A 26076-nucleotide genomic window follows, 5' to 3' on the forward strand; every position below is an offset into this window, starting at 1 on the left:
TCAAATCTGATAATATCTACCAAACTGATGAAAAGAAGGGATATATTGGACCAACAGGGTTAAAGTAAATTTTTAAATATATGCATGAATTTGCAATATAGGAATGAGAGATTATGGATAAGTCCACGTAACTACGCTATGATGCAGCTCTCACGAAATGCAAGTGGCCCTAACACTGCCACCAATCTAAAAATAAAACGGATTAATGGTGTGTTGAAACTGGAATCATTGGATAAAATCAGTGAAAATCATCAAATATTGCTGTAACGCTCAGTTTTCTGCAACGAAACTCGCTATTCCTCTAAAAATTACCTTTTGTAGGAATGCTTTAAACTTAAAATGGCTGAAATCGTATTAGGGGAATAAAGTATGTATTAAGCAGCTTTTGAAGAAAAGAGGAAGGAATTTCCTCACATGGTCAAAAAAAACTAGGATCTGCATGCACGTGTCATTTCGTCTTTCTCACCCCAACGTTAATATGCTTGTGTAGATTTTTGATCAATACGAGACGAGCTAGTAACTCGAGAGTTGGAATTTATAATGGTTCAATACAATCGAGTTTATTTTCGACGACTATGAGATAATTATGGAGATCCAACTCTCTCATATGCTCAATAGAGAATCAAGAAAGAAGTAAAGTCCTATACAAGCCTAGTTCCAACCTTGAAATACACGTTCACGAGTACATCACCAAGGATATTCACAACATCCTAAAACTACACAAACATAAAATTAATAATTAACCTCTCCTGATCGATCCTAACATACGACCATGTGGGTGGACATTGGATCATGATGATATAAAAAACAATCCCTAGAAATAAATGCACACGGAATCGTCGAAATTTCAACTTGTTTCATATTTCTTACAAGCGTTGAAGTCTCCGTGATATACACCCGTGAATTAGAACTCCCGCTCTTAAGTTTCTCCTGAAATTACTATAGATACTGGAAGAAAGCACGCATGCGAGAAATAAGAACTTCGGGCCATGACCAACGTTATTGGGGCGTGCGTAGGGAGTGTTTGCATCGCTGGGCATGCTTGCGTGTTGATTAGCAGAGCGGTCCGCCCACGAGCCAGAGGGTTCCTTCGCTCCGCCGGACGTGATGGTGGTGGAAAAGGTATTTTCCCTAAGGCAAAAATGGCGTGGTTTTCAAAGGCCTATAAAAGGACTACGGAATGGCCTCAGACTGGGTCTCTCCGCATCATCCTTCTCCGCTGGGAGAAACAGGACTCCCACGCAAAGCAACGAACTCCGTTACTCCTAACACAAGCTTTTGTGAGACGCACAGCCATACTTCTGGGATAAGATCCGAGCTTTTGGGAGGTCGTCTCCCTCTATGAGTCACAGAAACCGTAACCGAATGACGTGATTATGCACATATGCCCATGGAAGACCGCGTGAAGTAATTGGTATTCATAACTAAAACAAATTCCTGTAAATGAATGACCCACATTTCCCGGAATCCAAAGATAAAATTTGAGATCCTCTCCATTCCGTCATTAGTATAGCTAAAAATAGGTAATTTAACACTTCTGAGGAGGAATCATTCAATAGAATAATACCTTGTACGGATCACTGAATAAATAAACTTAGTATTTTTTCACACAAAAAACTTGGATATACTGCCACCGGCTTCGACCCATAGGCGACATCATCATACGAATACCTGGAGATATCGTTTATACGTCGAAACCGGTGGTAATATAATAAACTTTTTGTATAAAAAATGTTAATACTTCAGTGATCATGCATTTTCACAAAGTAGAGCCTCAAAACCATCGAATTCACCACGCACGAATGTTTTACTCAGAGTAATACCTGAACAAAATTTTGGAAACATAAATGGAATAGTTATATTTTACTAGCTAACTATGGAGACCATGTAATCAATTCTAAATAGCAAAAAAGAAAAATATTTTTCAAACATTGATGAGTACATGCAAGGACAGCTCTTGGCAGCAAATGATTACCTGCCCCAAACCAATGCTCATTCTTATTCATTCGATTTTAAAGGAGACAGTTTCAGACCTTACGGTGAGGAATTCCGTCTTGAAATTTGATAAAGACGCAACGCATCGAAACCATGGTCGTGAAACAAGAAAAAAAATTCTGTGGAATTATTGTTTCCATTACCAAGTTCAATCAGCTTTCAACTTTGTCAGAGCATGCTATTATCATCGATAATTAAAACTACTTCCATTCAAATTGGATTTATATCCATGAGTAAATCATTTTTTATTTTTTCAAACGTTGCTCTTGTATCATTCTCCAACGACTCAGAAATAAAAGAGTTTAGGCCTGCCGAAATTACTTTATTTTGCCTAACTTTGCCCTTTCTTTTGCTACAATAGAAAGCAACCATTCTCCGTATGTTTCTCAGAAGCGAGTTACGTATTTTGAATGTCATGGCCAGACCGCATGGGATAGGTGCGTGAAATCACTCGGACACGGGATCAACGACGTCGAACCTCCCACACTTGGCAAGGAGGGATGAAGAATGACCGTTTCACAATGCCCAGTAACAAGGCTACACTGAACTCGGAACGCTACTTTGTGGTTTGCCCGGCAATTTGTAAAAAATGCAATGACTTGCTAATCAACTCTTTATCAACGGAATGCAATTTGGGCAACGTAGAATCACCTTTCAATGAAAATTGAATTGAGGCACTCAGGAGAGCCGAAGAGTTCATTCCCACTTACCAGACAAGAGGTTGGTCAATTAGCAATCTCATGCGCTATAAAACCTTCTATTTAATTTCAAATTATGATTTCATTAGGCCGATTGACAGTTGACTTGAATAAAATATGAGTTTAATCGCTTAACTTTGTCCCCACAAGCATTATTTTACTTAACCTAAGTGATGCAAATACTATAGAAGAGTCAACCTTTACTTGAATTTCATTAATAGAGAACCTGAGTTGCTCAGTCGACAGAACTTGGACATTATAATTTTAACCTAACCTAGGATACAATTCCCTGATCAGGCGATAATGTTTTTCTAAGAAACGGGTCTCACATAAACGAGTGGATTTTATATAATAAAATAAAATATCGCCATAGACTGGTCAGGCTGGTCTGATTATTCTCTTTCTCAGCAATACGTCCTCGTAAAAGCTTGCGTGGTAGTGTGTAGACGACTATGAGAACATTACCCAAAAATCTGCAGAATTAAAGATAGACGTCTACTATGAAAACATAAAATGATCTCAAATTATGAATATGAAACAAAATAGATACTAGAAGAATAAAATATCCTATCAATCAAGAGTATAAAAATGTTTAACTTGTTTCCATAATTGTTTGACATTATTAAAGAAAAGGACCCAAAATAGATAGTGGTAATAGAACAAAGAATGAATAAGAATTGGCCAAAAATATCCTCTCAAGAGTTGAAGATATTATAGATAGACATATTCAACTTCATAATTTTTGCGTTTCCTTGGGCTATTCATTAAAAGTAACGACTTCTTAGATTAAACTTTCTTGAAACGGCGATCAGAGAACCATGCACTCGCAGAGACGCTTTTAATGAGACTACTTCGGACAAATTTACAATGAACTTCAATTGTTACCAAGGAATTTCAGTGAGCTTGAGGTGTGTTGAAATGCAAAACGAATCTCCTTTTCTCGCACACATAAAGTTGCTGTAACACCCTAAAACCGATGGGAAAGGTTATTCACATGGAAGAATGAGCTGAATGGGTGAGCGAAGTTCGGCCCGATAACTTTCGCAAAGCACAGAAATGGCGAAATACGACAAATTTCCAAGGGGAAGCAGGGAAAATTCTTACCAAACTTTGGAAACTCTAACCTATGAAGCTCATTCATTTCATTTTAATTCCACTACCACACTACTATGAAGTTAAATGGTCGTTATAAATTATAATATTGCTAAAGTTCCTTAAGAGTAAACAACCACAGGCTTGTTTACGTAATGTAAACCTAAGTCAAAGGTTAATTGAGTTAGATGATATGAGAGAGAACCAGTCGCTCCTCAAGTTGAGTTTGGCGAAAATTGGCTAGCTGGTATTAGAAAATGAGGGCGAAATCCTTTGGCTAAAACCCGACCTACGGTGCAAGGACTTTTCATTTTATTTTCCAAATAGCATGAATTAATTACCACAGCTATTATTAAGATTATATATAAGCATAATTAGTTATATCCCATTTTGATTATGGCCTCTGAAAACATAGTATACGATCAAAAATTGCCTCATTGTCCATGTAACTCAGGATATGATCCACGTTCATTTATTCAATCCAAATTCTATTTATTTTTTCAGAGATTACATTGAATCAAAGGGGAAAATTTTCCGTCAAACAGGAACAGTAGGTATAATTATTCTAAAAGTTCATAAAAGAAAGCTCAAACTTAATTTCTGTCTTCCGACAATTTCTAAGGCATAAATGGCAGGACATGCTGAAAGAAATTTCAACACACGAAGCTCAGCTTAGAGCATACAGGACAAGTTTTGTAGCCTATAGAGGGACAAACAAAGATATTTTCTGAGGTATTCAAAAATAAATCATAAAAGAGTCAATGTGAAATTAAATGTCTATCGCATAATATTTCCGTTGATCTGCAAGATGTGCTGCGAACGTCGACCTTGGGTACAAAACGACACCTAGTGACATTCTCTCATTGCAGATCGAGTTTGTAAACAAAATCCCCAAGTAAAATAATATTGTACAAAAAGAATATGGAACATCTGAGAATTACCAGTTTTGTACAAACCAGTGCGTATATCTAAAAGATCATTTAACTCGGCAACTGTCAGGGTTAAAATATAAATTGCAGACCCCGAACATCCTTGCAAAGGCATAAGGATGCATACGTAGTAGGTTGTGTACTCACAAATGAATTCCCTGATTAATTAAAGTGGAAAGTTATTAAATATATTCCTTGAGCATGATGAAAAATTCAATTACGGTTATGTAATGCAAAAATGACTATTTCAATTTCCCTAACTAGTTTATAATTTTGGTCGGACTTTTATTTTGAGACGGGTAAATCCTCGTACATGAAATATTTTTATCTCCATGCCCAAGTTCCTACGATCGTCGAGCTCGTATTTTAGAAACCTTCAAAATAGGTATGTAAGTGGTGAAAAGGTCGATACAAATAATTACAAATTAATGTATTCCATGAGAAATAAATCGGACCAGACTTGCACTTACTTGGGTATTTAAGTTCATTAATTGATTCAACATCGACTGGATAACACTAAACAAGTCCTTAAAACAAAATAAACATATTTGAACAAATGAAATCAAAGTAAATTCCCATAGTAGCTTTGCATACCAAGACAGAAAGCATTATGCGAAGACAACTCAACAAAAGGTTTCTCTCTTAGATAAATGATTTTAGACTAGTATAAATTACTCTAAAAAACATTGTTAAAAGTGTTGAACAGCTTACAGTTTGTTTAACAGGAATGGAAAAAGTAAAAAAAAGTGACTGGGTGTGGAGGTTTAAATGTAGAGTACATGGTGGAGGTATATCGTGAGAATATTTCATTTCCCTTTTTTAAGGCGAAAAAGGGCGAAAATCCGTCATCGTGTTTCACGGTTGGGAGAGAGCCTCGAGCGACGTAAAATAAATTAATAGTTTAAAAAAAACGAGAAAACTTGGTCGTCAGGACAAAAAAACATAAAAATATACACTAAAAAAATGAGACGAAAGAAAACTTTACCTTACGATCCCTCGGGCCGCAACCAGGGCCCGCTTCCCACCTTCCCTGCACGCCTTCAGCAGAGCGAAACTTCTGACGGTGTCCACACACATTTATCTTCCTGTGATGCCGTTTAAAAATATAACGTGTTCACGTAAAACGACCACGAGAGCTACTGGGCTGGAGACCCCGATAACATCGGCCGATAAAAACGAAAAAAAATACGCGAACCCAAAAAATAATAGTGTCTCCCTTCAAGATGGCTAAGGTTCCGTGTTCGGACGGTGGATTACAGGAAAAAAATCATCCCCGCAGACCCTGGCGAGTCCTTCCCTGCAAGTCTCCTATCCGTTCACCATTTCCCTTCCCACTCTTGCTTCGGGTTGACACAATTTTTTTTAATAACCCCTCTCAAGAGTTCCTCCCCTGGAGGCGGTGCAGAAAAGCAGCGGCACTAGCGGGCACTGAGACACACAAAAGAACACACTTTCCGTCCTGCTCTTCCCCCCCTGACAGGACTCACCGAAGAGGTCGTGTGCGGAGAACCCTCTCTCTCTAGGCCTATTTCTCTCTCTCAGCACCGCCTCGCTCCCGAGAGTCGGAGAGGTTTTGGTAGGGCGTCTCAACGCCACCCAACTTCTCCAGAGGGCTTCCACGACAGCACTGCTGCTCCGGCACTACGACCGGCGATGTTGAGAAGGGCGTACCTGCCGTGCCTCCTCCTCCTCTCTCTCTCCCTCCCCCCCTTCGATGAAGATTTCCCTCCCCTACTCCTCGAGACCGCTGCTGCCTGATGCCTCCTCTGCAACCCCTCCCTCCTTCCCTTTCCACTCGCCTCCTCCACCGGCCTTCCTCGTCTTGCCGGTCGGCGTTGAGGCACGCCTCGCACATTATTTCGAGGGAGATTCTCGTCCCAAGCTGAAGAATGCTCTAACTCGAGCGAAGCAGGGCCATAGCGAGACACTGTTGACGGCACGACCCCAAGATGCGGCGTTGTTGGCTGCGATCCCGGGAAATAACTTCCTTGTCTCAATTCCAATACAGTGCCCAAATTCCGTCCCTGTCCTGACTTTTTCCATAGCGTTAACTGGGCATTTATATTTATTTTTTCCGCCCAGGACAGAGGGTATTGGGGATGCTTCCTTTCCATGAAAATTAAACTCATACCATGCCAGACAATTACACGCCATCGCAAATTCTCTCATCTAATATATTTGGGTTTCTGACTTTGGAAGCGAAATGATATGCCAATATTCCCTCCACCCCTCATCCGGACGATATCAATATACGACATCGACTGCGAAATATATAAAACCGGTAGTAAAATCGAGAGTTGGCTTTATACGAGGTGAGTGGTTCTATCTTAGGTGTCGTTTCATCGCAGTCGGTTTTATCGCTGATGGGAAAACTCACTTCACCCAGCGGCGTGTGAATTTCACAAAGCAGAGTAGGGGGGGGCGGGTTCCTTTACCTGTGCCGCCTCCGGTTTCACAGCATACGGAGGATCTGGCACCCTATCAATCACACCGCATGAGTAATACTGAGGGTGTCCAATCGCCCAGAATCGAACCCTGGCCCGCTGATCATTTACTATAGACCCTCCCCGGTCTACAGACACCTAAACTATCCCTCGCATATTTTTCACGCTGAGGGTTGACATGTGCCTACATGGGAGGGTATTACAATTTTTAATCGCAAATTTTAAATTTCAATCGCGACGTCGCCATTCGGCTTCGGGAATGCACCTCAGTCAACACTTTGCAATGTTATATTGCCTTGAATGGATTCACAGCTAATGGTCACGTTACAGTGACGTTAGCCGATGTAGCAAGGAGTGAAGTACACCAGCGTGCACTCAAAGCACCATGAGGATGCAGTCAGTGCAATTCGATAGTGATATTTAGAGAATTAACCAGGAAAGCATACAAAATGTCAACGGCGTCAATGAAATGTTCACAATTGAATCTCGCCCTAATCCTCATTATCTTTTGGACGTGTGCAAGTCGTTTTGCTGTGTCCAAAAACTAACTTAACCTCCACGTGCCCTTCATATTGAAGGAATATATGGGCCTACTAAACGAATCTCCGTTTAAGAAAAATCTTGAAAAATAAAAAGAATATTGTGTATATTAAACAATTCGAACAATAAAATTAATGACAATGGATGCATCAAAAGACTATGTGGAGAGAAAATGAACGTATATTCGTTTATCAGTATAATAGGGTTATTGAAGTTGGCAGGGATAAGCAATGGAGGGAAGAAAGTAGAAAGGAAATGGCCATAGTAGACGAGTATAATTAAAGATGAAGTACCGAAAATGAATATAATTAGATATACGTATTAATGTCTTCAATGTATAAGCGCGTATGCAGAATATCTGTTTTTTACGAGACTTTCTCATCATAGTTCATGATGTAACAGCAAATCAACATATTGTTTGACTATTAGTATATACCAGTGGCTGTTAATTAAAATACAAGATTTCCAGTTTTATTAAATTTAATTGATCAAAATTGATATTTTGACAGATACGCACTCCTGGCAAACAGCCCACCATATACATGTAATTATCAATTAGGGTATCTTCTCTATTCCGGACAAATGAACTTCCATGTCCAGAGGACCTAAAAAGCAGATATTTTTCACACATTATGCAATTTTTATCTTGGGATTTGTAACCCCTGGGGTAAAAAAGATAAATTTCCATTAGGATACAAGGAAAATTGTGTGGAGAGACGCAGAAAGCGTACCGTCTATATATCCCGCTTTAAATGAAGCCCTTATTTTATTAGATTACAAAGAAATTGATTATTATTAATTTAGGATCAGAGAAAATAGATAATTTTACGCAAGGGAGAATTATATCTTAATTCTGTACATTCTTTCATCTTATCTCGCTATTAACGCGCTAAATCAGATGAAGCAAATATGATTGAGATTTTTCAGCGGGAACAGAGCTTAATTTGTTTATAGTTGACTAGTTCATACCTTCGTTAACATTTAAGCATGGCCAATCAACTAAAGAGTAAATTCATAAAAAGTAGCTTGTCATAGAGAAAGAAAAATCAGCCACAAATAGATTCATAAATAAATAGTATTAGAATAGTTTTTCGTAGATTTAACTCCTTTTTAGTGGATAGTAAAATATAATGTTCATGTTTTATTTCGAATGACTATTCATATTTAGCTCCATTTGGTGGAATAAGTTGGAACTCAAGGATTTCACCAGCTATTTCATAAAACCTCTTGTTGGATTTTTTCATTTATTTAAAAAAAACAGTATTCGCAGTCAAATTAGTTATGAAAGTGACGAGAAGGATAGATTACATCAGACTCCATCACCTCATACAAACTACTATTACACTGTGAGACATTAACAATTAATATGAATTTTAATAGGATTTCTCACTGTTTTAGATACGGTGTCAATTTGGGATACTTGGACCTGATTTGGATACTATGTCAAGTGAGAACATTTCTGAGGAAGTACGCTGGGTCATATGGATTCATTTTTACAAAGAACGACTGTGACTGCCTGTTTAAAGCTACCTCATACCTACTTTATGCTAGAGGGCATTGTACATACTGGGTGACTGCACTAACTGAGGGAATTTCACACCCTCAGTGGTCGGACTGTTAAGGACAACTCGTCGAGTGCCACGGATTACTGGGCAAATACAAATTTGCCTCGTGCCTACATCCCTTTTGTGTTTGAGACACAAGGAGAGGGAAGCCTCTTAAAGCCCATCTGCATGTCATGGCCGGGTTACGGTCTCACCTAACAGAGTGCAATTCACTGCGAGACATGGAGGGTCACTTCAACGCATTGGAGGCAATGGAATTGACAAGCGAATCATCTTCCGGAGACATGGGTCGATATAAAGATTAAACGAGTCTACATAACCGATTAAAGCCACAATGCATTTGAACATCTGAATAACTCGGTGATAATGTACTAGTTTAAAAAGAGAAATCCTAAGCCAGAGTTTAATGATAGAGATTTTTAGATGTGTCTCACAGAGTTTTAAACATAAACTGACCAAGTCATTGAATAAGAAGGCGTAATGAACCAAATAATTCCGTTAGGTATTAGATAGGACAGAGAACACAGACACTAAAATAAAATTAGTCACTAAAAAAACAAGTAAAGAAATGATCTAATGAGTATCGAAAATAAGATACACATTATTAATTTCTGTACGGCTAAAACTAATCTGTGGTTGTGTTCTGAAGATTCTCACCTCTTACTTTCACAAGCGAGAAAATTTAAAGGGCTGCAAATCGCCCCTAATTTAACTCGTGTACTTTCATATTTTAAGCACACATTCACTTTATCTGGCCAGCTATTTTGAGAGAAATTGATGAGTAAAATTAATCTCAAGTTTTACAGTGGTCCCAGGCCGACACTAACACACTTACCTCTCAAAAAAGGGTTACGTCAAAACCCACATTTGTCTCAGACTTTCCACTACCATGTAAAAAATGCTCCAAAAATAAGGTCTCAATAGTATTTAGCATGTAATTAGTTTCAAGAGACTTCCGCAAATGAACTAGATTCTTACCATAAGCGCATATTTCCATCGATTTGAATAGCACGACACGCAAGAACCATAGCCAAATTGGGATTCGATTTCGTAACTTTCGAATAGGATTTCGTAACTTTGATATAGGATAGCCTAAAGACTATGCTAAAGCCTATAGCCTAAAGAATAGGCTATCCTACATCAAAGTCTTGCTTGTAAGCCTTCCCACTCATAAAAAACTTTATTTAAAACACAAATTCACAAAATTTACAACCGTCAATTAAAAAGAAAAAAATATAGAGCATTGTAAATGGAACCAGTAACATGGTATGAGTAATCGGGAGCAGGTGAAACACTTATAATAAGCCCTTTCAACGAACATCTATGGTAATTAAGAAGACTGACACTAAATTTATACATAAGGATGCTTATTTACAAATTTTCTGAGATTTATTACATTGAGGAAAAGTTCTAAGAAGGCACTCAAGAGATACACAGGAAGGGATGAATTCAGAAGTGTGTGGGAGGAGGTAATCTTCTCAATGAAGGGAACGGAAATTTTCAACAACCAGATTCCTAACGACCGTTAAGATGCTTATGTCAACATACTGAAAGCCTGAGGAAAAGCACCCGTTCTTTCCTTTAATACTTTCGACCAAATGACGTTTCTGTATTTTTCTCTCCCTAAGAATAGCATATTCCGGGTTGACTACCCTCAAGATCAAGAATCCCGGCGGGGAAACGAAGGCGAGGCCTCGGGCAGAAGTTTTGGAAAGGGAAACAACCATGAGTCGTTTGGAAGCATTAATTTTCGTCAATTTTTATTATCATTTTCTAGAGTGCTTCCAGCCCTCCTTGTTGAGTTTTCAGGTCATGACCTGAAGATTCTGTTAGAATGTCTGGAGGGAGTCCCAAAAGAACAACAGCTTCGTACTTCAAGGCGCATCGTAAACCTTACAACTCTCTTTAAGCACAGGCCACTCCTGCGTCTAAATCCCCGTCTCCGTTCACGTATTTACCCCTTTTTGGAATGTTTGCAACTATATTTCCTTCCATTTTGTTCTAAGGAAATCCATTGTCTCTTCAAGAGTGCCTGATGCTCATGGTCACTCTTATCCTCATAGTCCTCCATACTGTCCTTTCCTTCCTTCCGCCTGATTTCTCGTTAACCACTATCCATTTGATCTTCGACATCAATCGCAATGAAATGCAAATGAAGTATCCTACTCACCTCTGTTCAGGGTTTTTAATGATCAAGTAATACTTTATCTAGAGAGTGTCACACTCTACACGAATACTATAGCTACTCATCTGAACTTTAAGCCAGACCAATCTCTCATTACGTGGGTAATTTGCCGTGATATAATCGTCTGATTTGACCGGGATTAGAATCCTTTGGCTCAGTTTGTCATTTTCAAGCCAGCCTATACTGCATTTAACTAGAGATTGGTAGTTGATGAATCGATAGCCAGCCAAGTCACTAACATTTCTCACATTTAAACACATTACAGCGAAGTGTCTTTCGCCGTGTGCTTTGATTCATTTGTGGTATTTCCTTCGGTGTAAAATTTACAGTTCTTTCAAACGGCCAAAATGACGAGGATTAATTTTTTTTTAATGAATAACTACTGATAAAACTCCTGGGGTGAGTACTTTGGATTTGATAAATTAAAGAGACCAGAAGCAGGAACATGGGGGAGAATTAATGACCATAATACGACACTGGAGATGAATCAGGTAAAGATACCTAATAGATAGCATTATTTATCTTTTGAACTACCGTTATTCAAACAGAGAAGAGCAAATAAGTTAATTAGAATTTAAGGCAGTCCTGTTCCCATGACTCGTGGAGATTTGTAGTCTAAATATGGGTGGTTCTCGAATTCCAATTTATCTCCCACCATGGAATTCCATTCGCGTCATATTCAAATGCACAAATATCTATCAACGCCAACAAGGAAATTTATATCAAACCTCGCATGAATCACGCCTGAAATTACACTTCAGAAAGGCCAATGACTGACCTTTCGATGGCAGAAATGGACATATGGAGTTATAAGATTTATTTAAACATACCCTGAAAGCCACCTCCAGGGTGTGTGGCAGGGGGTGAATACATGCCAGACTAATTTCTATCCGAAAATGACCCTACCGCCGTCAACAATGCTATTATAATCCCCTATTGTTCGCTTATTTATAACTGACTGGCATTACATTTTTCTTTTTCTGAAAGTCTCTTTTCCCAGCTTACTATAGGACAACGTACTCAAAGGTGCTTGTTAAATACGAAATGGAGATGAGTTCCGGAGGCGGGAGGACACAGACTGGGGACGTTTGACAACAGATTTAACGGCAATTTTACCACCACAGTTGACACAACTCCCATGACCAGTAGTTCACTCAAACCCAGAGGGTTTGGAACAGAAGATAACCCAATAAACCAATAAGTGAAATGAATAATCTACGCCTATATCATATGCAATTGTCCGCAAACATAGAATTGACGGATTCCCCACCTATTCGAAATTATTCACTATAAAAAATGGTTATCTTCCGCAAAACAAAACATATCCGAGCTGGAGGTCTCCTACGCAAGTCAAAAGGACAAGGTTTGCTCAAACAGAGCAAAGAGACTTTTAAAAAATAATCCCTTGACATCAAAACCGTGCTTAAAAATGTCATTAGCATATTTACGAGTCACCTCAAGAGCGTGTGACGGGAAGAGATTACTCTTGATTTCGTAGCAGTGAACTGCAACTTCGAGCGGAAAGCGTGCGTAGTGTTAGCAAACAGAAGTTACCCGTAGCAAACCAGCAATGCTAGTCTCGAGTTCTCGAGTTGTTTACGCATCAAACAAATTGGCTGTACGTGTTCCGCTCATACCCAATGAATTTATACTCGCTAATTTCTGCATACTTAAATGATCGAACGAAAGAGCAAGCAGCAATCGCTTGAATGACCAATTATGAGCTGAGGAGCCGGAAAGTAATTTTCTTCATAAGATATCTGCAATAAATACTCTGCGTAATCAATTTTCGACGTTTTAAACTGAAACATCTATTTAATTCCATCGTGTTTTCCTTCGATCTTCGCTTAATATACGGCACACGAAAGATATTCAACGGGAGACAAAACTGAGCATGCAATATATTATTTTACATGGGTATCGAACAACGCAATAAACAGAACTTTGAATACCAATTGAGGAAACAAATCATGAAATACGAAGGCCGCGTTATACAAGGTCTTTCTGATTTGGCTACATCAGGCGAAAGAATTATGCCAGGGCATCAACAAACCTCGAGCACCGCATTGTCTTAGCGTTTCCCAAAAAAACCTTAACCTTTGAACAGCTTTATCTAATAACTTTAATACTATACAACGCTGGTGTGATACTTGGCAATCAGAATTAAACTTAAAAAAGTGCGTAGTCATACATTTTTTGGAAAAATAGCACTTCCCTCCCGAACGCCTAGTGCATCGGGAACACCGAAATGGAATGTGTAGACTCAATTAAATACTTAGGCGTTACCCTCACTCACGACCTCTCCTGGGTGAAACACATACGGGGAATATGTGCACAGTTAAAAAAATAGGATTTATTAGAAGAGAGCTTGGTAAATGCGATGAAAAAGTCAAATATAAAGGTTATCTTTCGCTGGTTATGCCTCATTTAGAATATGCTGCAAGTGCATGGAATCCTCACGAAGTTGAATTTATTTCCGTATTGGATCGCGTGCAGCGTAGAGAAGGTAGATTTTTAAAATGTTGTCATGATAAACTTAGAACCGTATGCAAAATATTAGAGCAGCTAGGCTGGGAATCACTCACGGAGCGAAGGTTAAATTACAGATTGGAACTTTTATATAAATTGGAAGGACGTCTCTTTAGCAGTGATGCTGAAAATGTATTATTACCCACCTTGTACTATGGTAAGAGATATCATGTTAATTAAGTTAGAGAGATTAAGAGTAGAACAGAAAGATTCAAAATGTCATTTTTTCCACAAACGATAAGGGATCATGATAACATTTTCTGTACGCGGTAGGGTCATGGTCGGGTAAAAATTAGTCTGGTGTGCATTCACCCCCTGCCACACACCCTAGCGGTGGCTTGCGGGGTACATAAGTACGAGTATATATAAGTAAAAAAAACCTTACAGACGTGATTTATTGAGTGCTTGATTTAGAAACGTGGGGACATGCGCGACTGCATGGGTTCCAATGCCCTCAACCAGACAAAACATTGCGATGGGAAAAATGTGTGAAAAGACCGCAGCATAAAACGAATCGTCACCTAGTTACAAAGTTTTTATATGAAATTGGCAGAGAGCGAATACGAAACGCGGAAAGTATTCTCTCCGGCAGAAGAGGAAGATTTAAGTGAGGGCGATGGGGAGCTAGGGCTTAAAACCCACGGGAATGTCTACGCCCGAACGGCACTCTGGTGGAGTAACAACGAAACACTCTCCTCATCCCACGCAGCGATGCAATTCTGATGCCCGCGGCAAGGACGGAGAGCGAAAGCAATGGCGCGTCGGAACGGAACCTCTTCGCCTTTAATTCGCTATTTTCACTCGCCGCCACCATGACGCAACGAAAACAACAAGCGGGGCAAAGAGCCATAAGCAACACCTCTCACCTGGTCAAATGGACGTCGCGCCTGATGGGCGACCACGCTTCACTGATTATATCTGTGTTTATTTCTCGCGTCAATACCTAGGACAGAGTCTGACATTTAATTTCTCGCTTTTAAAATGATATTCACTTCGGACGAGCAAATACTTTCACATTTCTTGCAGGAATAAATGCCTTTATTACAAATTGTTATAATTCATTGTAGCCCTTTGTAGTAATTTAATCCTGAACGAAAGGCTGAAATTGTTGATATTTCGTCGGAAAAGGAATAATCGAGGTCTAAGTCTAGTACATCAACTATATAATATAAAGGAGTTGATAGGTTTAAGATGTTGTTACCGTGCTTCATTCGACAAGCACAGTACATTGCTAAACCATGTTTGCTAATTGAAAATATGTACCGTTAAAGTGCATATGTACATAGATGAATAGTTTGTCTACTCCTTTCAAACACATATGGTAACTATCCTAATTTTTGGCCAAGAGTATTTCTGTAGCATGCTTAAATATAAATATGAATGTCACTAATCGTTTTATTGTTTGATCAACACTTTTGGAATCGGGATGCAGACACATTGCAAATACCCAGCGACGCTTTGGTGACGTGAATGCGGAAACTAAAAATTTTCACCCACGTTCACGCAGAAAATGAGTGATGGATACTTAATCTCGGGATGACATTGAACTCTACAGCAGCCATGAGCGAGGAGAAACGCTCACAGCATTACTAATCATAACTAGGCGTGCAAGTGTAAGATATACAATGAAAGTCGTTTTCCACGTTGCCTTAATGTGGCGCAAAGAGGTTCGGAGTAATTTGAAAACAAAGGTCACACCATTGAAGATATCTAGCGGTTGGAGAGTTTTCTTATTTATTTATATGCCCTACAAGTCACCGCTAGGGTGTGTGGCATGGGGAACATTCTTAAATCTACGTAATCAGGAAGAGAGGGTCGGAGGTATAAGCAGCTTTCTCGCTGATTAGTATGCATCGAGTTTAAGTCGAAATTTATCATTTTATGTTTATGTATCTATTTCCTATGCTGATTTTGATTGACTGGGATATTACACAGTACCTTCAGCTCTTCAGGATGTCTATTGCGTAATTTATTCCTCGTGACCTCGTGGATCGATATGTACTATTAATTGCCGATAGGATCGCGTGCAGCCCAGAGCAGCTAGATTTATAAAACGTTGTTCTGATAAACTTAGTAGCGTATTCAAAATATTAGAGCAGCTAGGTCAGGAATCACTCACGGAGCGATGGTTAAATTACAGATTGAAGTTCTTGCATGAATTGGAAGGGAGTCTCTTTAGCAGTGATGTTGAAAATGCATTATTACCCCCATCATACTACGGTAAGGGAGATCATGTCAGTACAGTTAGAGAGATTAAGTGTAGAACAGATAGATTTAAGATGTCATCTTTTCCACGAACGAGAAGGGATCATGATACCATTGTCTGACCGCGGTAGGTTCATATTCGGGTCAAAATTAGTCTGGTGTGTATTCACCCCCTACCACACCCCCTAGCGGTGGGTTGCGGGGTACAGAAATAAATAAAATAAATAAGTATTGCGTGGTGCTCATTCCTAACAAAATTCGCTCCACGTGGTCTTTGTTAGAGGTGCAGCTAAGCGCTTGGGGTTGAAATACGAAAAATTCACCTGTCCATGGGATAAATGCGCAATTTTGGTTGACGCCTATCAAATTTGAAGACTAAAAAGAGAAAATCAACAGATAATTAAAAATGCTTTGAGAGTTATTGACTAATAATTAAATATAAAGCATCGACCGACCATCAAGAGATAAACGGAGTTTCTATGGAATGGGGGGCTTCAGTCAAGGTTCTACTTAAAAAAATAACAAAGAACTGTGGCGATTTTGGGACAGAAATCATGAAAGCGTGCATCGGTGACTTCGTCCTCTTGTCTCCTCTCTCGGCTGACGCACGAGGGGGCTTCGTAACGTTCGAGGACGGGATGAGGGCCGCGCGTCATGGTTAACACCTGTCCATGGGATGAATGTCAAAGAATTGGGAGGACAAAAAGACGAGTTGGCCAGCACCGCGCATAACATTAGAGAGGTGTTTAAACAAAGGGTAGGAAGTCGAGCTCGTGCTTCGAAGACGCGGTGGACAAGGCAACGTTAAGAAGGAGAAGGATATGAACGGTGAAACAAAGGAATGAAAAAATCGGAAGGAAAAAGATATTGCTTATGCGTGGGGACTATTAAAGAGAATGGTTTGCGGAATAGTCAAGGCAAAAGAGTGGCAGTCATTTTGGAAGGCCAGCGATAGCTTTGGTCATCTAGGGTATTTTAATGTCAGGGGTTATTCCTTTATTTACATCTAATGCAACCTTGTAGGATACCTGTCGTAGGTATGTGGAACATGCTTCATAGCGGGAAAACTTAAGTCTTTTAAGGATCAATTTCAAATTAATCTGGCTATTTAAAAAAACTAGTGGGGGCTAGTTTAGTAAAAAAAGTAAATCATTTGCAATAACTATATCTAATCCTTTTCGCTGTTTTCCCGCAATTTTTGCGGGAGAATAGCGATTTTTTATATTCGAAAGTCAATTTCCCCTAAGTCCTCACGTTAATCTTCCCTGAAAACCAAATTTAGTGGTGAGAATTCATTTTATCACTGCTTTCTTTAAACTCGTACTTTTCCACTCTTTATGAGTCTTGAATAAAATCTTCGTGAATCGAGTTGCAGAATTTACTTTAAAGAATATTTGAATGAAAAGCAGATGCCTTCAGTACGTTTGTGGAAAGTCTTAAGCAAGGCGACTGTTTTCCACTATTTTGAAACTCAAAATTGAAATTTCATAAATTGGACGCCGCATTTATTTAGGTGTTTTCACGATCAAGAATATTCACCCTTCCACCATTCTTAAATCGGAAGAGGAAGGAATGGAATTGCGAGAATATTTGATAAAATAACATTAAAACCATTTCTCTCTAGCAAAGCCATTAAGGGGGAACATTTTTTTTGACGTCCTGCAAGACGGACTACGTACGATCTGTACGTAAGTACTCAAGGTGATTATTCTTGTACGTAGGGGCACGGGATGTTAAGAAGTGCCTAGCATATAATCCAGATAGTCAATAAATCATCCACCGAAATGGAATGGGTAGACTCAATTAAATACCAAGGCGTTACCCTCAATCACGACCTCTTCTGGGTGAAAAAAATGCGGGGAATATGGGGACGAGCTAAAAAAAATTAGGATTAATTAGAAGAGCATTGGATAAATGTGATGAAAAGGTCATAGAGAAAGGTTATCTTTCGCTGGTTTTGCCTCACTTAGAATATGCTGCAAGTATATGGAATCCTCACGAAGATGAATTCATTGCCGTATTGGATCGCATGCAGCATAGATGAGCTAGATTTGTAAAACGTTGTCATGATAAACTTAGTAGCGTATCCAAAATATTAGAGCAGCTAGGCTGCGAATCGCTTACGGAGCAGGTTGAATTATAGATTGAAGCTCTTGTATAAATCGGAAGGACGTCTCTTTAGAAGTGATGTTGAAAATGTATTATTACCCCCATCGTACCAAGGTAGGCGAGATTATGTCAATAAAATTAGAGAGATTAGGTGTAGAAGAGATAGATTTCAGATGTCATTTTTTCTACGAACGATAAGGGATCATAATAACATTGTCTGACCGCGGTAGGTTCATGTTCGGGTAAAAATTAGTCTGGTGAGTATTCACCCCCTGCCACACACCCTAGCAGTGGCTTGCGGGGTTAATTAAATTCATTAAAATAAACAATCCCTGCCACTTCTCGGGAGTAGAAACCTGAAAAAGGACGCGGGAACGCTAGCGCATTATTAAAACTCATGGATTGCGTATAGGTGCAGGTCGTGAAAGAATAGTCAAAATGAACATAGTACCTGTATAAAACCTGATACCTACGATAAAAAGAACTATTTTCCTTCTCCTCGAGGCGAAGGACTCGTTCTAGTTAAGCGATCCTTCTCCTTCACCCGATACATTAGGATGGTTTTATTTATTAAGCGCTTCTGATAGCAAGAATGGAGGAAGAGTTTTATTTGACACCCGAGCTAGGGAGAGAGAGAGCGGAGATTTTGAAAATAACACGTCATCTATGTATATCCTTCTTCCGCTTGCTACTTAACACTTACCTTCCATCGTGATCATGTGTGTGTTATTAGTATTACTGAAGAGACCTTTAAGCTCTTAGCGCTGGCAAAGTCAAAGCAAACTCTAAGAACGATGCGCAACTACACATGGGGAGGGATTCCCAGCTAGTTTCTTCTTTCAAGTAAGCGCTGATAGAAAATAGGGCAGAATGAAGTTCTGGCCATCAAGCCTGAATTTAAAATTTCAAGGACAAGCTGTTTATATTATATTAATTCTTTGCTTTCACTTGGCCAGATGCGGGTTTGATATGAAATTAAACGGCTGAAGTAAAAATTACGTACTTAGCATATGATTCACTAAGATAGCCAAGATGCGTCAGTGCAAAGGGGTTACGGGGTACCATTTCGAAATAATATCATTTCCTGTTGGTTTTTGGGATATTTCACTCTTGATAGCGACCATCAAGATTAAAATACACAAAGAATTGATGTATAAAGAATCGTACACAAAGAATCATTGTGAAAGAAAAATCGATGCACGGAAAAATCTTCCCAATACTCACACCTTTGCTTACAATCTAAGTTAAATCTCATCGACGACGTTGCGACATCCATTTTTACGACCAACTTCGATAGTTTAATACGAGCATCGAACGCTATTCGATTGGTACAGTGATTGGTTACGCGTTCTCCGGTTGGCCCAAAGGTAAACCGATCGAATCTCTCCTCCAACAAGAATAATATATCGTTCTGCGACGGATTACTGTACTGAGATTACGACACCGCATGGCCACAGCTATCAGCGCAAAAACTCCTATCACTGCTAGTTTGGGCGCTCCCATAGAATAATTGGCCAACGTTTTTATCACGTGATCTGTTAGCTTCGTTCTACCAGACAATGATGTAGCATAATGCACGCACGAGGGGATCTCACAAAGCCCGACATGAAGGAGATGTACGCAACTGGGAAAAAAATGAATTACCACCCTCTTGCTTCCTCTCGGCATCAGATACATTTTAGTAAGCTGAAATTCATTACGCGTCAACACAAGGGATATATTTGACACATTACCCACAGATATTTAAATTTTACAGATTTGCAACACCGATGCATGTGTAACGCGATGTGAGAATATGGAGTGATTAATTACCCATTTTCTGATAATTCTCACTTTCGGATCAAAATTAGCGATAATTTTTGGTATTAATGTCGCATGAAAAGTTTTTCATTACTCCTAAGTCGGTAAATCATGAAAGAAATACCTGGAGATGAGCCAAAAAGACGATTTATATTTCGCAAACAGGTCAACCGTGATAAAAAGACGATGCAGCACGAACAGGCCAGTGCCGCAACTTCACTCAGATGGGGGAAAGGGGGGGGTTGGAGAGAGAAATAGTGCGCCAATTAAAAAAAAATCGTTTTCACAAATTGGAACGCGCTGTACCAATGGGAACGCGCGATTAATAAACATGACCTTTAATTAAAGTAACAAGGAAAATTTCGGAAATTTTAAGATTCGCTAGAAACGAACGACGAAGAGTAAAAAAAACCCCAAAGCTTAATTGACCTGGGAGACATTAATTAGCCAATTATTTACGGAATGTATCCATGCGATAAACAGGGAAACATGAGACGGAAAAAAAATTAGGCTCGCGAATTCGAAAAACGTGGGGGAGCATACAATATTCAGATAAAAGGAGCGTTGCTAAAAATACAACTAGTGGGGGAGGAGTGGGCGAGAGAGGGAGGGGGCGAGAGAGAGAGAGAGGGGAGAGCGTGGGAAAGGGTGACTGTTTGATAAATGTGTTAACGAAAATGTGAAACGAATTTCCACGCCGTCCATTGGGAATTTAAATTATTATTTAATTATAAATGGGGTAAATGTAATGTAATCTCCTCGGTTTGCACTTTTGAATACGGCAAAAGTGGGAAAGAAACGACGCGAGGCTGGAATATGCCTATCTATTTAATCTGTTTAAAAGAAATTCCATATCCGTTAGCAGGGTGGGCACGGAAGCGCGACGCCCACTCTTAAGCGCCCTAAATGATAAAATCCATCCGCGAACTGTTTTAAACCACAAAACAAGTGAGATATTATTCGGTGATGAAAAAAAGTTAGTAGATTTAACAGTGAGGTGAGGTAGTCGTGTGGGGAAATATTCGGAATAGAAAGTGTTGATTAAATTTTCTTTATTCGCTACCGTTTACGAATTACCGAGGAATACATTTTCATTACGCACTTCTTTATCAGAATGATCATTTTATAAATTACTACAGTAAAAACAAATTTTAACTCATAATTTTATTATTAGTTTTTCTTAGAGAGGGATATTCTGGTAAGATTAAACAAAACTGACGAGTAAAATTTTACAGGCATATGAATCCAACGATTAGTTTTGAACTGCCAACATGAACTAGAAAATTAGATACACTCAGGAGGTTATCTTAAAATTTGGAAGTTGAAAATTAAATCAATTTGATTATACAGACGTAGTGGAAATCTTGTTTTATAATTCTTTCAGCCTTTTCTGAATTATACAGGCCCTCGTTGCAATGTCTTCACTAGAAAACATCATTCAAGGGGAAAAATAACTGCGGGACTGAAGTACTTTAATACAACCATTCTACGTATTACACCTACTTATAGGTAGGTTTTGGACGGTCCCTATGACTATCCTCATCCAAGTACCGTGAGAACTTCCTCTTCCTTTGCTTTCCATTGTTCCTTTCTTCACTTCTTCGTAACTTATGTCTGCCTTCATGCTGTCTAAAAATCCGACTCTCTCCCTTCCTCAACCCAGCTTACCAAACGATCTCACATCTCGTACTATCATGGTCTTCAATAACCACTACCTTTTTAAATATTCCTTCCATCAACTTTTTCTATCTCTTTCGGATTCCCCCAAACAATTTCTTACTTCGCCCACCCTACTTAACAAATTCGCGTTTGACTTCCTCTCTTTCCAATTTATTTTCTTTATTCTTCACCGCAGCCATATCTCAAAAGTCTCCAATTCACGCTCATCCTCTTACCTCAAATACTCGGTCTCATTTCCGTAAGTCACTACGCTCTTTATCCATATGCTGTCTATTAATCTTTTCTTTACATTTTTGCTTAGTGTACTCGTCATTAATTCTCTTCTTCTCGCAAACGCCTCCTTCGCTAACGTAATTATTCTCCTATTCCCAAAGGTATGGCCCTTTTTATCTCAAATGCTGCAAAAATCGGTTCCACTTGCTCTCGCTTATCCCTCCTACTTCAATGTTCAACTTGGCTTTCCTACTTCTCAACAATCTTATTGCTCTTGTTTTCTTGTGGTTAATGTTCATATCATACATTTCGCATTGCTCTTGTAAAGCACTTGATAATAACTGTAATTTTATTACTGCGAAACTCATAATCTCATGATCATCTGCAAATCTGATAATCATCTCGCCGCTGATTATATTCAATGTTCCCTTCTGTTAACGTTCTCATCACAGCAATGATATCCATCACGCGTTCCTTTCAACTTTCTGAAGCCAAATTGATCTTCGCCAGGCAGTTGCACTATTTGGTACCCATCTATTGATAATTCTTGGAACCACCTCTGCTGTCTGTGAATTAAAATTATCATCCCATAGTCCCCACAGCTGCTTTAAAACTTTTCGGGATCAGAATCAAAACTGACCTTGGGAAAATTTTTGGTCATACTCCTCCCGCATATATACTGCGTGTAAGTTCAAAGAATCTTTTCATTCCATTTTCCTCTAACTCTTCAGTAATTCTGCGGCGATATATTTATCCATCCCTATATCTATTCTTACTGCCTTGTCCGCATTCAGTTTTCTTAGCACTTTTTATATCTCACTATCTAGTATTTCTGGACCGAGGCTATTTTCGTCTGCGTCACACGCCCTTTGCATTTCTATACTGGCTGGAATAGTATCTTTACCATAAAGTTCTTCTACGTACTCTTTCCTTTTCCTAATAGCATAGCCCTTCATCAGTTCTGGAATTTCTGTTAACTATTTCTCATTTGTTTTCAAATACAGATATTCATTCCATGACATTTTTCACAGGCATCCTTGGAGCCCCAGCATTATTTGTGAAGTTTAAATATCTGCTCATAGTATCTTTTCTTCTTCTACCAATTTTTACCGATAGGACCTTTTACTATTCTTAGGCACAAAGAGCGTACTTTTCCTAAATAAATTGAGAAATACATATTCCTTAATAATTAGCAATGCTATACCAGGTGTCCTCCAAACAATTAAGTTTTTCAAACTTTTCAAATTCTACGGCATATATGGATGTTAAACTTCAGCGTGAACACAATTGGGTAATTTTTAACTAACTTGCTCATTAGTGTGGTCGAATAGTACTTACATGGAACTGCCCAGGAATCAATTACAAATAAAGGTTCAATTGATGTCAGGGAATTTTCAGTTCCCGTTGATTTTATGGTGCCTATTACTAAATTCTGGTACTTACTTTAATGAGCTCACTTAGGCATGGCAAAGCAAATGGCAGAAATGTCACGGTGTCACACAATGACCGATCGAACTTTATTATCCACAAACGCATTACCCGCACATTAATTCATCATATAAACGACTAAGAATAAACTTGAAACATCAAACTCGGTCAAATGAATGTGAGAAAGGTCTTCTGGGTCCAATTATTCTTCCCCGATGTAAGAGAAAACGACGACTCACGACACGAAGCAAGGACGGGACTTTGAGGCAGTACGCATAATCAGATCTCTGTGGGACGCCTTTGACCTTCGGCACGAGACAATAAAAGCAAGCAAATACTTCAAGATTAAGGGACATTGTCGCATGAGATTACGTCAACTTTGGTAGCAACTGGGTGGATATCGTTATAAGGCAAAAAGTAAGATACACCGAATTATTCTATTTGTTTTTGTAACACAATTAGAACATGCAAATATGAATACTCGGAAATGAAAGAACAAAATTAACGAAGAAACCTTGTACGACAAACATCTCAGTGATCATAATTTTTACGAAGAAAACCCTATGAGGAAAGATTAAAGTTCAAAACGTTGGAGCCAAAAATGTTCGCTAATTCAATCCTTAATGCAAACACGAGCACTCTCAGAAGTTTCAGGGTAGAAGAAAACTTTAATATCGTCAAGTAAATACTTTTATTCCATATAAACCAGAGTGAAAATACTCGTAAAATCCAAATAAAATACATTTCCACACTTAATTTTCAAAAATCATTAAGTGATGTAAGAAACATTGGGCGATACTCGCAATCGAAAAAAGAGACATCCGATAACGTAGAAAAGTTAAATAGTTTAAGCATGCTTTCCTATGAAAATTCAGGAAATTTAAATACATTTGACAATATTGAGTGAAAGAAACAGAAAATGATGCAAAACTTATCCAAAAAAACAAAATACTCAAAAGATGCTAAACGCCTTAAATTATTCACTTACAACGAATACGGAGACCGGACTCCACTTAAGTTATCTCTGAACACGGGTGTTGGACTTAAATTATCCCCGAGATAGCCATCAATCGGCCCTCTTTAGCCTTATCTTCAGGCTAATCAGCAGCCTTTATGCAAAACTCCTCAGAGATCATTTTTATTCCCTTTAGGAAAAACTGCTCGTCGAATTACAGCTACTCGCACTCTTGAAACCTGCCGCGTGGTTATATTTAAAGAGACGCTCGTATGCAAATTTATTGTTCTCAAGAACATGTCCGCGCTCTTCGAAAGCAAATTTATTCCGAATTCTCTGGTTACGAACGTCGAAGTAAACACTCATTAGGGCCATCCTAGAAGATTCAACGCGGAAACGCTTAAGTCTATTTTTATTTTCCCGATGACCGGAACCTCGAGCGTTGAAGTCTCCTCGCGTCTCGGTCGTTGAAGTTCCCTTGGTGGCGCGGCGGCTACGTAGGCCAACTAAAAAAAGAGGTGGGCCATGAAACGGAGGCATTTGGAGGTCGCCTCGTCCTACTCCGCAGAAATGCCCATGAGACCGCCCGGGGCGGAGCCACACCCGCCGACGAACCAAAGGTTACGGATCTGAATTCTCCTGAGGAAGGTACCTACCACAGATTGGGGTTGGAATACAAATCTTTAACAGATCAGGGAATAGTAAGAGTAGCGCGTTTTAGTTCCGGTGAAAAAACATTGGCGAAATAATACGTTATATGGCCAAGGTAGAAGAGAGGATATGCTTCACCGTAATGGTAGGCCATTGGACGGCTTTTCTTTCCGTCCATCAACCAGCAAAAAAGAGCTCATAGTTTCAGAGTGCATAGTGCGATAATATTTATTCAATGTGTAGCAGTACAGCAATAATGGTTATCGTGTATTTCCTTCGTAAACGAACTCGCCTAAATTCCATTAAAATGAAATTAAATAAGGTGATTCTCGGCTGCAGGTAAATCACGTTAAAGCAGCACTGCGTAATAAGTCTCACTTAATTAGCCTTTTTTTTAAGTATACCACGATGTTCTACCGATAGCCCTATAAAAATTTTTTCAATTCATGATTACTAAGTAAGCATAATATATATGTAGAGTCGGAAATATGTCCAGTATATGACGCAGAATCCACTCAATTGATTAAAATACCGTTCTTGATCTACGTGTGTAATGTAAATAAAAAGGAAGCACCAACAGGAAGAATTTGCAATTAGACAATAATAGATAACCGAATGTAAATAAGCTGAAATATTCCAAGAAGTGCGGGAGTTGCCGCAGCAGTAACTTTTGACGGAGTCATCCGCTAATATGCATTACAATGCAACAATTTCAGTGTCAAAATCATTCGCCTTAACTGGAATTCGAACCCGGATCCATCGATATACGGAGTGTAAGAGGACGCCTCTTACCGAAATTTTAGCTAGTTACTTTCATAGATAACATTACCTTAATGGAGGTTAGGCTCAACTCCAACAGACACGATAACGGGTATCCATCTTACCTGAAAAGACAAAAACAGGACGATTAAGCTTACATACAACAAGATATATCAAAAAAAGTATAGATTTTACATTATTATTAGAGTTGATCACGTCAATTCAACTCTTGTCTCATTGGTTCCAAATAAATAACTTCTATCTGAAACCTTGAAATCACAGGTAAGCAAAAGTAAGGT

At 39.0% G+C, this 26076-nt stretch overlaps 1 protein-coding gene across 5 annotated transcripts in view; it reads right to left on the reverse strand.

The window, feature by feature from the left end:
- LOC139696676 (tyrosine-protein phosphatase non-receptor type 11-like) overlaps positions 1-26076 on the reverse strand; it is a 1102100-nt gene that overhangs the window by 147308 nt on the left and 928716 nt on the right. Inside the window, exon 1 of one of the 5 annotated variants that reach the window (XM_071595501.1) lies at positions 5700-6350. The exons of the other annotated variants lie outside the window; for them this stretch is intronic. Within the exon in view, the coding sequence (XP_071451602.1) occupies positions 5700-5791 (92 nt within the window). The 5' untranslated portion in view covers positions 5792-6350. Of the gene's footprint in view, positions 1-5699; positions 6351-26076 lie in introns of those variants that run through there. 5 annotated transcript variants of the gene reach the window in all.

This window comes from Hetaerina americana, unplaced genomic scaffold (genome assembly GCF_022747635.1).
Source record: "Hetaerina americana unplaced genomic scaffold, ioHetAmer1.1.p SCAF_7, whole genome shotgun sequence".
In the NCBI taxonomy this organism is placed as follows: Eukaryota; Metazoa; Arthropoda; class Insecta; order Odonata; family Calopterygidae; genus Hetaerina; species Hetaerina americana.